The 14,839-nt window shown below is 41.4% G+C and overlaps 1 protein-coding gene across 1 annotated transcript; it reads right to left on the reverse strand.

Annotated features, from left to right (window-relative positions):
• Window positions 1–149: 149 nt before the first annotated feature.
• Window positions 150–7,647, reverse strand: LOC311007667 (reticulon-4-interacting protein 1 homolog, mitochondrial-like). The gene is made up of 9 exons (XM_084000925.1): window positions 7,028–7,647; window positions 6,779–6,933; window positions 5,790–5,858; window positions 5,238–5,362; window positions 4,892–4,940; window positions 4,624–4,760; window positions 3,855–4,038; window positions 2,073–2,168; window positions 150–1,025 (listed from the first exon to the last, which is right to left on the reverse strand). The coding sequence occupies exons 1-9, from the start codon at window positions 7,305–7,307 to the stop codon at window positions 828–830; spliced, it is 1,293 nt and encodes a 430-aa protein (XP_083857051.1). The 5' UTR covers window positions 7,308–7,647; the 3' UTR covers window positions 150–827.
• Window positions 7,648–14,839: the final 7,192 nt, after the last annotated feature.

Here is a 14,839-nt window from a genome sequence, read left to right on the forward strand (position 1 = left end):
TTATACAGTGTTAACACTTTTCATATATTTTTATTGCAATGTCGATGTAATACACTATATTCCAGCTGCATGCAACAAATGACAAACCAAACTCATGTTTTCAAAATAAAAGTATTTTTATGAATACATTTCTTGAATACATTGTACACTAGAATGAGCTGCACTCTTTTACAACAGTGTAGAAATGAAATATTTCAGACATGATGTTGTGGTATTTGCTGTTGAACCAGTCGCCACATGACGTGGGACAAGCAATAATAAGTGGATTATTGTCATGTATGTGCACAAAGTAGTTGTCAAACTCATCATGGAGACTGTGCCAATGCAAAAAGATGCAAATAGGGACCTCCCTTAACTATTATATTATATTACTTCTGCTTCCCTGCTCCTGGACAAACACATCCATTGACAAACATTTCAAGATTCAACAGATTTTTTAAATTATTATTACGTAATTTCTCAGCGTGGACAGATTTCAGCCGTCATAAAGTTACCAAACATCTGGCTGTAATTACCAATGGGATGCTGACCTGAATGGTATTTATTAGTCCTCAGTTGGTAATTATCAGTAACTCCACCATGACATGAACACAGCACCCTGTGAAAACTTCAAGACAGTACAGGAGGATGTCTGGGTCAATACAAACAAGCGTCTTTGGCACTCTCCCATTTCCCACAGCTCAGATCACACTTGTAGTCTGCTGCACTACGGCAGCAGCACACTGATCTTTTCAGATACAACAGCCTGCTGCTGTCAGGAATTGTCTTGTAAAGGTGAGAAGAATCACAGAGGCTTTATTCTCCTGGCACTGCACTTCTTCCTCTCTTTAGTGTTGCTTGGCTGTTTCTTGTACTTCCTGCTCTGCGGTCTCTGTGCAGACGCTCTGCGACAGCTCCTCGGCCTGCCTGTCGTCCTTTTCGGCCACCGTGACCACCGTCTTCCCTCTGGCGTGGCCCTGCTCCAGCTTCTGGAAAGCCTGAGGCACCTGGGTAAAAGGAAACTGCGCCTCCACAACTGGCAGGATCTGTGATGATACAGCAAGAAAAAATATCAGAAATATCATCTTAAAAAAATAAATAAATAAAGCACTCAGGAAACAATTAGGAGATCAACTATAAAGCTTAGCATATCAGAGAGCGGATTGATTTTATCTGGCTCTGGCCTCGGTTGCAGTGGTTCGGGAAAATGGATGAGTGCAATGCTTCATTAGCTAGCAGGATTAGTATTGACACACTGACAATTGTGTCAATTACACACGTTTTTCTGTAATTGCATGCGCTCTTTTAAACTGGCGTTAAGCGGTTTTGATCACACATGGGTAAATGTGCCATTTTTTGTTTGCCAAAGCGCTGCAATCATTATTCCATCAATTTAGACAAATAACCCACAAGCTGCTACTGCTACATCATCTCTGCTTTCATAGCCCGCAAATGTGAAAAGGTGAGGGAGGGGTTCAGAATGTGATGAGGCTGGACAATCCTATGCTGGTCCCACAACACCAGAAGCCAGGCTTGTTATTCTGGTCAGCATCTCTTGTCGTTAACAATGAATGGGGAGCGCAGTGGCGTCACACTAGAAACCGTCCACACCTCTGACTGAGAATAGGACATGCGGAGAGAGAGCGTGCGCGAGGTGTGTGTGTGTGTCCGCAGCTTCCCGCCACTGGTCCGAGTGTGCCGCTGGTCGTAAGCCCCCGGAACAAAAGGACAGAGGTCCCACACGCTTTTGCGAATGGCTGCTCAGCACTGTTTAAAAATCCATTCACCGTCTCCTGGCGCCTGCCTTGATCACCCAGCAGCCAACTGTGCACGGCGGCAAACCGACCAACCGACACAGTGGGAATGCTCGCTCCTTAACAAAGCCACAGGGGAGCCTTGAATACAGGCATGTGTGGAATCCATGGTATGTTCATATCCAGCGCGCTGTATGATCTGCATCCCGGCATCAATTTCAACTCGCGGGCTGTGACTGATGTGCAAATAAGAAGATCTCCATCTCCCTGCTCTGTCAGTAGAAGTGGTTGTGAATGACAAGTCTGTATAATAATAAGCGTTGGTTGTATGTACAGTACCTTCCCTGCATCAACCAGCTTTCTGATCTCATCCAGCGCTGGTCCATCTGGAGCATAAAACCCCCACCGGTAGAAGACACCGCTTGATATTATGTTCTAAGAGGAGAACAGAGAGGAGGCAAGATTAGAAGTTAGACAATTTTATTCCTCACTGGGTATAAAAGACCACACAGAGCTCCTATCTGCACCTGCAGGAGGCCTAATTTCATCCCTACACTTTCACAGAAGTCGACATTTCTAAAATAGTCCTGAAAACACCAGGAGCCAAACTGAAAAGAGGGAAAATTGCTTTAAGTCAAAATATGAGTGTAAAGTATTTTGAGTTACAAAGGGAGTAATTTAAATAAAACACAAGTCAGCAGGTTGGAGGCACTCTGTGATCACAGTGACTTCTGTAACAGAAGGAACACATGGAATAAGAATAAGAAATTTGATGATTTATTCGTTTACCTCTCTCTTGCTAAGCTACAAAACTCATCTTAGTTTTCCTTCCAACCAAATCTTTTATGTGGAACACCACATATACTTTATCTTAATCTTCTCACCATCCATGCACAGAAACTTTTGCATTATTTGACCCACAAACTGGAGAGATAAGATCTTTTGACGAGTATGAACAGCAAACTATTTGGTACAGTTTTTTCCAACTAATCACATAACAAGGAAAAACTGGCCTTATCCCTACAGGAACTGACCTGGAAAGCACCTCACATACTGTACAACGAGGAAGAAAAACTCCCACATGCAAATCTGGAAATTGAACCGTGCTTGATATTTGAGTATAATGTATTATTATATGTCATTGCTTCACTACACCTCTGTGCTAGGGCTGGAAAACAAAATCACAACAGATTCTTGCTGATCGTTCAGTGCTAACATGGAGTTTAACACTAGAGGGCTCAATTGCACCGTGATCTCCCAGATGAACATGACGTGCTGTCCAGAGCCGGGCACTGAGGGTGTGCCTGCTGCAACTGAACCTCGCCAAACTGACCAGCTGGATGCTCCCGTGGACAAAGGGGCCCAGAGGCTTGGCAAGAAACACACAAACACTGGTATTTGTCGGGGGGGAGATAGTCGGCCACAATCTGCACAAACACCAAATAGTGCTGGTTCAGCAGCAACCACATGCACGCACACACCACATTTAGACTAACGCCCACACTCTCTTACACACACACACACAGGCACAGTCTAGACCACACAACTCATGCCCCACACACACACGCCAGCCATGCTGTCACCGTGGCCTCCACTGCTGAGGACAACTTGACTCAGTTCCTACAGCAGCTCCACCCTGTCCTCGCCTGTTCACCCACTACCCTCATTACACATGCACTCCACTAACACTAGAGCAGCTGGTGGGACAGGACGTACACACAATAACATCAGGCTCGCGCACATGAGTGGGACTCAAACTCTGCCTGTATATATTTTCCACAGATCGAGCGTTAAAAACCAAAACTACAACGGCAAGGTTTTCTCGCTCCCTGTCATCTAAACTTTGATTCATCAAACTGAATGGAAATTAAGCAATGTGAAAGCTTCCACTGGCTGGAACAGGTGTACACAAATGACCTAATGTTGTCTTTCCATGCCACTGAGGATCACTTATTCCATTTCGTTTTGGGAGAACCTGTTTCCCACACCCATTCTAATGAAAATTGCCAGCCCAAAGCACATAAACAAATAAACATGATCGCGAGGGCTTGTGAAAACCCAGCGTTATGTTTCACATCAGTGCTGTTGACATCTAAAGTTCATGTTGCGTGGGTTGTTTACCTGTATGGCCTTGCTGTGCAGGGTAAGTCCGGCGTGAATCGTCCCGTCCAGCAGGCCCATGGAGTCAGTGTTGAGGAGTAAAGGTGTCACCAGTGTGATGTACTTCGCCCCGGACCAGGGTTTCAGCAGGCCCATCGCCCACTCCTCTGTGTCTCCACCGATGTTGTCCAGAATCAAGTCAAACCTGGACATGCAAACACACAAAGTCAGACTTGGTGGACTCCCAGTGGAGGAAGGCCTGGCTATACTAAAAGATAAACACACACACACGTGTTGTGGGAGATTAAAGCACTGCATGCATTTTGTGTGTGTGTCTCAGTCCTTCAATATTGTTAAAGAGTTTCTAAGGAAAAGATCATTCTTGTCTTCCAGCTGAAGCCAGGGTTTATTTTGGGGGCGGGGAGTGGGGTGCACTGGCGTCCACTCAGGCCTTGAGCCCTGGTATCCATGGAAACTAGAAAGTGAGTCAGTGAGCATGTGTGCCAGGCTGACAGGAAGATGTTTACCACATTTGGTGGTGTTTAAAGGGGAGAAGTGCACACAATTTTTAGCACTCCTGGATGATTCCTTTTCATTAGCACCTTTATTGGACTGGCACTGACTCTAATGCTATTCCATGAGTCTGAGCTTGAGAGCTAGTAAATGAAAACCTTCTCCTCTGATCTGTTTCAAACAAAACCAATACAAAGTAATCGGTTTTGCAAATAATATACCGTACAGTTTGAGAATGGGATAGTTATTTCTATACCAACCCCCTTTTCATACATACTTTTCCATCATTTCTAGCTGTTCAGCCACGTCTCCTGCTGTGTAATCCACCACTTCATCGGCCCCCAACCCTCGAACAAGACCCTCTGCGTTCTGGGAGCAGGTAACTGTTACATGGGCACCCCAGGCCTTCAATAACTAGAAGCATACAGAGAGGGAAAAAAACAGGAATATACACACAGACACAGTGAGTGGTAGATTCACACAGAGTTTAAAGGAGTCAAACGTACATGCTGGTGGAGCAACATGTGGAAGACACTGTGACTTACCTGAATTGAGAATGTTCCTACACCTCCCGATCCCCCAGTGATCAAAACCCTGGGATAATTAGATAATGGATTGTTAACAGTTCATGGATTAATATGAATTTGACCAATTTCACAATAAAGTATCTTATCAAAGTAAAGGTCTGCATGACTGCGCAGGAAAAGAGCATGTGAAAAATCTCCAACACCTTCAAGAAGTAAATTACCCATGATGACAGTTTATAATACTTCTCAGAGACCTGACACTGCTTCACCGATACTGTGATTCACACTTCTCATGTTCTGCGCATGAATGGTGAGGGGGTAGAGCAGTTCAGATCAAGGTTATCCAATATCTACTTATTCTTGCCTTTTATCTGAAGAGCTGTCTCTGCAAAGACCACCTGCATTGACAAGTGCAGACAGAGCAGTGCTGGCCACATAGGGGATGGACGCTGCCTCTGCGTGACTCACTAATTCTGGCTTATGGGAAACCTGCAGAAGCAAACACAGACAAACATGTTCACGATGTTTTTAATTTGCAACTTAAAGTTCAGTATAATCACCAGAGCTGCTGTGTGGGCAGCTTGCCACTGAATAAATGAAGTGCAATACAGCAAGAAAACACAGGGCAGTTTGTGTGTCTCTGTAATTGCTGCCACTGTGGCTCCTGCAACCAAACAGACCTAATCCTAATTAATTCTTACACCGCAGGATTACATAACAGGGCACACTGTTTCCAAACCTTTATTCGATACATTTTTCTTTTTTTTTTTTACACTTTACGTAAGAGCTCTCAATCAACTAGGGAACTCAAATTAAAATCAAGTCTTAGGTTAGATAAAAAAAACAACACTCATACTTGCAGTTTGTTTGTGATAATATGCTGCAGTGACAGTCATATACTGGCTCTGGGGCTCACCTCATACTCTGTTAGAGTCAGAAATTCTGCCAGACTTCCTTGTTTCCATGGAGGAACAGCGGCCCACACCTGGAACACGAATATGACATTTAACATGCTGAACACGACTACATTTAACCACCTACTCGCGCTCTCTGAAGCTGGTTAATCTCCAATTAAACTCCTAGTCCGCTGCTCCTGACGGTTGTTATCATTATTTATTTCCAAGGATGTTTTTTAAACAGATGGAGCATAATTACAAGAATACTATAGGCGGGGGGGGAAAAAAATGTGTTTTTTTAATTATCTATCACAATCACTGAATTTGCATAACTGCATTCCTGTCTGCAGGAAGATAATAATGTGAATGTGTGGGAGATAGTCGACACAGTAGATGTTAACACATATGATGACCAAGCAGCAACTTAATCTTTCTTCAGAGAAAATGTCAGTGAATAGCTTAGAGTTGTACTAAGGTTGAAAACACTATATACTCGTCATATATTATTAATTTAGTACTTACCCACTGCTGTATTATCTTAATGATCTCTAATATCTTTAGGTGCATTCAACCAGTGGGTCCCAACGTTTTAAACTTACAACCTCATAAACTGAAGTTATGGTATGGATCGTTAAGAACCCATTGGGTGCGAGGTGTCTGAAGGTTATACAAGTGTTTTCTTTTACTGCAGTTGTGTTAAGTGTTGGTGCTGTATTATACTGTATTATGTTGAGCTGCTTCTAATACTTTTCCCTGCTTATATTTCTTTTGACGTAGTTCAATCTGCATGACAAAGTTACAGTTATATTTATACCTTGCGGACAGTCAGACAAGCAAAGCTACCTGTCATTATAGGTACCACTGACGGCTGTGCTCTTACTCATCATACCTGGTAGTGTGGCCAGTAAGTGTGGCCAGACATTGCAATAAAAAAATGACATTTACAGTAATAGCAGGTTTCATCCATATCACTCACTGCTTGCTTACTAAAAGACAGTGCAGCTCATACCTCATCTCCTGGGGCAAAATGGGTAACTTCAGATCCACAGTCCATCACCACACCAGACACATCACGACCCAGAATCACAGGAAACTCACTATCACTGTCCGTCATCACAGACATTGGATCCTTTCTTAATTTGAGCAGTTTTGCACCATAACCACCTGTGAATGTAGAAAGCACCCAGGTATGTAAAAAGAAATCAAACACAAAACTTTCCATTTGTTTATGTTGTCCAAATAATACCATGATACTTACCCCTCATAGATATATCAAGAGGGTTGAGACTAGCTGCGTGAACTTTAATCAAAACCTCACTGGGAGAACTGATAGCAGGCACAGTGACCTCGTCTGTGTACCTCAAAACACCATTGGTACCGTACTGATCAATGACCCAGGCTGACATACAGCTCTGCAGCCTTGAAGGTGAACTGCAGACATGTCTCCTGCAGCACACACTGCACCCTGCCCTGGCTAATGCTTTGGTCGAGCCTGCTACTTTAGAGCCGAGCAAACACAAGAGCCTGGTTGAAGCCATTTAAAGCAGCTGTCTGCGCCTACGAGCTCAGCTTGTCATAAAAACATGGCATACGAAAAAACAAAAACAAAACACTTGTCACTAAGTTAGCTTGCAGGCTAGCTATGGTTAGCTACTCAGCTAACATTAGCATTACCCAGGTTGTCACCGCTCGGGCACCACGCAACAGTCAGATTAAGGTCAAATAGATTAGCGACAACGCCTCTGTGCCTTTAAAGTGTGTTGTCCGGTGTTGTATTAGGCTGAGAGACGAAGCATTTGCCACAAAAGTCAACACATAACACACCGTGCCCGGCTAGGTGGCTACATAACAAGCTAAACTATGTGACACACAGCGACGACCAATCACAACTCACTACCTAAAAATTCTGGCCAATGGCGTAAGAGTGAAGACTCTGACGTAATAATAATAATAATGTATTTTATTCTATCGTATTAGAAATTGACCTATATGCAATAATCTATTAAATTTAATGTTTCATTTTTTGTGCACTAAAACCACAGTGATCACAGTGATGATTGTTGTATATAAAAATACATGGTGATGCATTATACATTGTAAGTTAAATATATATATAGGTTCATATAATATAATATAATATAATAAAAACTATAATGGATGTTTTTAATGAAATGCTGCCAGTAACAAATCAAAACCATCATCAACCAACCAACCTAAGCCCGAAAACAGGACAAAGACTTTAATTGCACTGACTCCATTAAGGCTAAAACACAAAAATCCATTATGCAGCATACAATTATAGTCTATTGTCATAAAAATGCAAGTGTACATGAAAAAATTATAACTTAATATGTTTGAAAGGTCTACTCGTGAGTAAAATGACTTGCTGAGTGCTTGCAATACATGCCAGCATAGCAAAGACTAATGGACAGAGCACAAACCGGCAAAGAAAACCATAAGCAAATGAGCAGAAAGCATTATCTGTTTATGGCTGATCAATACCCAAGGGACTACTGTATGGTTTGTTTTACTGTTTACATGATGCTTCTAGTTATGAAATGGCATTAGCCTCTCACTGCATGTCTTAAAGATTCAAATGAAGAATGTGGCCACAAACAGGAAGCTCTCTTGATGTATTATCACTTATGACTGCTGTTAAACAGTGAGTTATTCCACTTTAAGATGGTCATCATGCAATCAACAAGTAGTAGGCTTAAAACAAAACTACTGCCCCACTGCTGATCAGTATAGATCACCACTGGAAGGATTGCTAGAGGATATCATGGCTTCCTGTCAGAAGATCTCATAGAGATTGAAAAATAAAAAGATGAAGAGGCATCTCAGTGAAATCATGTTACTGTAATTATAGGCTGGTTAATAAATAAATATAACAAATCACACAAATGTCATAATCTGCAAGGAGAAATTATGTTCTCTCTCTCTCTTTCTCTCTAGAGACCACAGAGAGAAAAGTGAGAAAAGGAAGAGACAAGGGGGCTTGTGCCTGTGTGATCATGATTCAGCATGAAACCAAGCAACAAACAGCACTGTCATTATGATCACTGCTCCCTGGGGAAAGAGGACACACTGGAAATTGGGTGCTTTGTCTATGCTGGCTCATTACAGTGGGCCTGTCTAATGAATGATACTGCTGGCAGCTTCTCTCAAAAAAAAAAAAAAAAAAAAACTTCAGTGCAGTTACTGGGAGTAGAGAGCAACATTTTTAAGGACGCAACCTGACAAAAACACCCACCTCTTAAAAAAACGTCTTGACGTGAGTGGGTCGGACTGTGAGAGCAGCATCCGTCTTAAGTCTGTGTTTTTCAGGAGAGTCATTCTTCCCCAGTAACACCATGTGTTGCTTTTCTAGGCCTCCTTTCCATCTTGGGACCTGTGGCCCAAATCACATGGTTGCTCTAAAAAAAAAAAGAAAAAAAGAATTACAGCTTTGATCTAATTTCATTTAGTGGTCTTTAGAAGGGACTGTCCAGATCTGACTATGAAACTTGCACACCTCCCTTAAGGAACACCTCTCTCCTGCAGAACAAAGAAATGAAATCTTTATCTTTCCAACCTATCTTTTTTATTATTATTATTATTTCACCAATCATCCATCTCCTTTTTAAATTCTTCCCACAGTCAAATGAGCCAATTAGGGGAGAAATCTCCAGATGCTTGGCACACCACGGGCTGAACAGTGAGTCTGCAGTGAGGTTGGGCATGAATGGCCGCTGCTTGGATAATGATCAGACAAGCCTTGTTTATTATGTGACAGACCAGCTCCTTCTAAATCTCGGCAGAGAGAAAGAAAAGGGCCGTGCACCATAACCACTCACTAGCTGCCTGGGCTCTGACATTATATTTTTAGAATGAACGATTGGTTTCTCTCCTTGGTAACTGCCCCATTTTTTTCTCGAATAGGTCATACACTAGTACAGTGGCTACTGGCAGTCATGAGGAGAGAGCTAAAGGTAATGCAAATGCTCTCTCTCCTCTCCTCTCTCTGTATATATAATATATACAGATATACGTATATGTATATACATACAGTATATCACCCCTTGTGGTTTTACATGGATTTAAATGGAGAATATATGTATAATGAGCTACACCACAAGGTCACACAGGGCTACGTGTAGATTAGATCAGTTTGCACATCACAACACAGTGGGGGTTAGACAACAGCAAGGATCAACTCACCTGGAGCACACATTATAAAACGCTCCAGGATATGGATAAACATACTACAGCTTTAGTAAGTTTAAATATCTCCATATTCACAATTTATCAGTTTGTACGCTTACAGGGATTATTCTATAACATGGGTTTATTTGTTTTTTTATTCAAAATCACTTTAACAATGTTGTGGCGCCAGCCTGCAGCAGCTAAATGTCTGAATTTGGTAAGCCTTGTTGAGGTCATTCTTACGAGGGACCAAGGGGTATGATTAGGGGAAAGTTTATGAAAATATGGATTAATAACAAGCTTTTGACAAATGGGTATCTTAATAGGCTTTTTCTTTAAAAAAAAAAAATTCCATTATTATCCATTTACTTCAATTTGTGGGCTTCCATATAACTAAGTGTCATATGAAAACAAAGCTGGTTTGATGATGTAACCCCATGTCCTAAAGAACACACACACGCCAGTCCACAGCAGTGACACAGGAAACACAATGTGCTCTGCTGTTCATCTCACAGATAGCATCTTATCTACAGGCTTCCTCCAGACTGCAAGTGCAGCAGTGGAAATATAATGAACCATATAATGAATGGTCCATGTTTATCCTGGAGATTAGGAAGATCTATACTGTAAATGCTGACATCAGATATATCGCTGTCAGTTTAAGATTGTTTAAAAGCCCAATGCGTGCGCGCGCACACACACACACACACACACACACACACACACACACACACACACACACACACACACACACACACACACACACACACACACACACACACACACACACACACACACACACACACACGAGTCACGGCAGACTTCTTGTCTAAATAGAGACAACATTATAGCTACATTAGAAAAAGTCAATAAGTCACAAGCCTGCAAACGGTAATGTTTGAACAATGGTAAAGAAACAGCTACCAGATGCAAATTAAATCCAGCAAAAACGTGGTAAAGTGGTTAGCACTGTTGCCTCTCAAGAAGGTGCTGAGTTTGATTCCCAGTGGAGTTTGCATGCTCTCCCTGGGTACCCTGGTTAAGTTGGGATGCACAATGCACAATGGGTTGACTGGAAAATTCCCATAGTAGTGAATGTGAGTTTATGAGGTTGTTAATTTCTTTATGTCAGCTTTGTGATAGATTGGCAACATTAGCCTGTCCTTATCTTAGGTAAATTTGTATTACTGGCCACATGACCCTGCATGAATAGACAGTATAGCCAACGAATGGATGGATGAAAAAAATGCAACTTCCCCATTGACAGCGTTGATGTGCATAGTCTTTCTATCAAATGCAAATGCTCTTGGCTTGACTTCAAAGGCTTGTGGACTTTATCGTCAAGACAGTGCATATACAGTATAGCAGTTTGCTTAAACCTTCATAGTTTATTTACCCTGATTATAATCATTGGCCTAATGGTTATTTGAAAAATGATTATCATCATATCATAAAGAATCGTATAGGCTACTTTTATATTTGATGGGGTGAGGCTCAACAGGTTTCCTGATTCTCCAAACCCAATTATTCTCACATAAAGCTTAGACTGGTCCTAAAGCTAGATTCTTATTTTACTACAGTTAGGCCTATTTATTTATATCCACCTGATTAATGGCGATTATTGTTCCAACCAAAGATACAAACGTGTCCACTAGATTTAGCAGTGTCTTTGGAAGTGGCAGGTGAATCACATTTTGATTTAGGGTGGGCGGGGTCTTTTCACGAGGCCTTCACGAACCGGAAGCCTCAAAAAAATGTTTGTATGTTGGAGGAAGTGAAGAGGAAGTTGTCTGTAATGGACTTAACATTAATGTTTTCAACTTTGAAACATTAGTAGTCTATGAAAAACGAGTAAAACGTTTGTGATGATTATGTAGCCTGGCCTATTTGGACAATGAATATAAATAATCATGGAATACACAGACAGAGAGGTAAGGAAATGCTACAGTTTCTTGTTAAACTATTTTTGCTGGGTTATTATGCTGATACATCTGAATTAATCACACTTACCTACCCATGGTTACTGTGAATATACTGGAGAATGAAGCAAACGATGATGTGTAACGTTGCCAGTCTCTTGATGTTGTTGCCATGGTGCTGTCAAACTAGCAGCTTATGTAGCACTGTAGCACGGTTGTATTTTAAGATTCCTCTGTTGAAGTGTAACGTAGAAGCGGGGTAAAAACAAACAACGCATATTAGTCGTGAGTCGCGTACAAGTAAACATGAGATAGTTTGTGTATTTTTACGGGACAGTTGTGAGGTCCACTTCCAGCTGTTTGCTTCCGTTTCCTGTTCGTATGCTAAGCTAACCAACGACGCTTACCCGTATGTAGCTACGTAGACGTACGTCACAAACGGCGGTTTAATTAGTGAAATCTTTTGTTAGCAGGGCCAAGAAATAGTTTTTCTTTTTCTTTTTTCTCTCCTAAAATGTTCATCTATTATAAAAGATCAGATTTCGGCTGAGGCTCCATGCATATGTGCAAGAGTGCATGTTTCTTGGGGATGTGCGTGAGGGGACAGTAGGGAGAGTGGGGTAAGTTGAGCCATTCCTTGTTTCCAGCCAACTATAAGAAAAATTGAGCATGTGACCAAATATTTAGGAGGAAGGCATAATTTCATGGAGTCTGTGAAGGTAAGAACCTGAGGGAAGTGGTTTGACATTTATGTCCAAAAAACCCTTTTTCGACTTAAAATGTGCCACTAGCATAGGCCATGAACCCACGTTTTTGGACATGCTATATTATCAAAACAGTTATGTTTACACTCATTCTATTTGTTTGTAGGGATGCACAGCATCCTGAAATATATGCAGATATTAGCTAGCAGCAAAACTATAATTGTCTTGATGTAGTGAGCCTGAATATTAAAAGTGGCATCAACTTTCCCCGGTCTTCCTTTCATGCCTCATGAATCTATATGGATAGTCACTGTAATACTGTGTGTATGATAGCTGTTTTAATGTCCACAGAGTCCAAACCTAACGTTACTCCCACTTACACCATGGTGTTTGCTCCTTAGTGCACTGTGGAGAACAAATCCTGTGCATTTATCCAGTGGAGTTCACAAATGAATTAATTATACTCCCAATATACTTTGCACCTGCTGTAATCAAATATAACCCACACAGCGTTTTTGTCACAAGAACATCGCATTTACACAGACACAACCAAACTTTCTCCCTAGTTCACAGTGTCTCACACCTAATTGGGAAGCCGTCTGCAATTGAACCGCGTTCATTATACAAATGTCAGTGCCTGCTGGTGGAGTGTGGGAAGAAGAGTGTGGAGGGGCTGTGAGTCGAGCTGACAGGCTGCTAATGAGCTATCATCAAGGAAAAAGGCTCCTCAGTTCATTTAAGAGGAACAATTTCTAGCATAGTAGCAAGACACTGTAGAATAATGGTGTGTCTCTATAATTGCATTACCAGGTTTGCATGTTGAATAGAATAAACCTATATCCTGTATAAAAAAAAACCTAAAAACTCCACACAAACATCCGACCATTGTTTTTATATGTTACCTCTCCCTGAACAACCTTTTTGCCATTCAAGTTCACTCATCACCTTTGCTGTTTACAAGGCAGCAGTGGGTGTGATAGAGTTGTGAACGGAAGGTGACGCCCTATATGATGAAAAATCAGCTTATTCTAAGGGAGAATATCTCTCTGCCAAAATGTTTTTTTTTTCTTTGTGAGGATTTAGGCAAGATGATATCTTTGTGTAAATGCCTAATGAATACAAAACTCAGTAAAAAAAAACATTCATGAAGCACATCAGCTGCGTGTCAAACTGAGTATCATCTGCCAATGGATAAATACACAAAACACAAAGTGAAGAGAGACACAAGGGCATCGGTAAGCCATGTCTATTGTTCTGTGTTGACGATGTTGGTTCAGACCACTTTGGAAAGGCGAGCTTTTTTCCTTTTTTTAAAAAACAAAACAACAAGCCTATTTCTATAGCACTTAGACTAAGCCAAACAAACTTTACCCTCTTAACTGTAAAAATGAATATCCACAGACGTGATCTCTGGTGAGTAAACACTTGATTCGTCCTTTCGGCTGTTGAGATTTTTTAAAACATCTGTGCAAATCTATGTGGCTGAACAAAAGTTGTATTGGAACATTTCCACTTGGCCCCTGCTTTACCATGGTTCATTTTGCTTCCTGTTCGAGGGATGTGACCCTCACTTCACCCTAGCTATCACACAGTGGCACAGAGTCGAGTGTATAGGTGATAATAACCACTGGCAGTGACTATTCCTGTCCCTGTGTCTCGTTCTGAGATGGACGCAGTTTAATATACAAGACCAAGTCAGAAATAATGGAATATCTGTTAGAAGATCTGCTGAGCCACCTTGCCACATATAAGCCGGCCACTTAGCTGCGGCCTTTGAAAGCTGCGTCGTATTTTGATTCTGATATTTTGCCAACATGATAGAAATAAACAGCTCTATATTTAGAGTTTCGGGGAACAAAATGATCAAATTTTAAAAACGAAATATCTGTACAAATTACAAGGCACTGGCTTTGAAACATCTGAAGTGGTCAAAATCTACCTCAGACTAACCATACCAGGCTGTAATGGAAAGCCGTTTCATAAAACCTGAGGCAGATGCAGCAGCCTTTTTTTTTTTTCATCTGCTTCAATTGCTTTTTACTAAATTTGACAAACACTGAACAATAAGATGTTTGATTTTCACTCGGGTTCTTGGCAGGAAAATCAGTTCCAAGTGTGTGAATTTTCTGTGGGCAGCTTTTAATTTATCAGATGTTTCTGACAGGCGAGTGCAGCTTGGAAGAAAAAGCATTGATTCTCTTTTTGCCTCGCGGACCAGATGGTACTGAGGCACACAGACTCTGCCGCACGGCACGCATCAAT

Source organism: Trachurus trachurus, assembly GCF_905171665.1.
Source record: "Trachurus trachurus genome assembly, chromosome: 24".
Taxonomy (NCBI): Eukaryota; Metazoa; Chordata; class Actinopteri; order Carangiformes; family Carangidae; genus Trachurus; species Trachurus trachurus.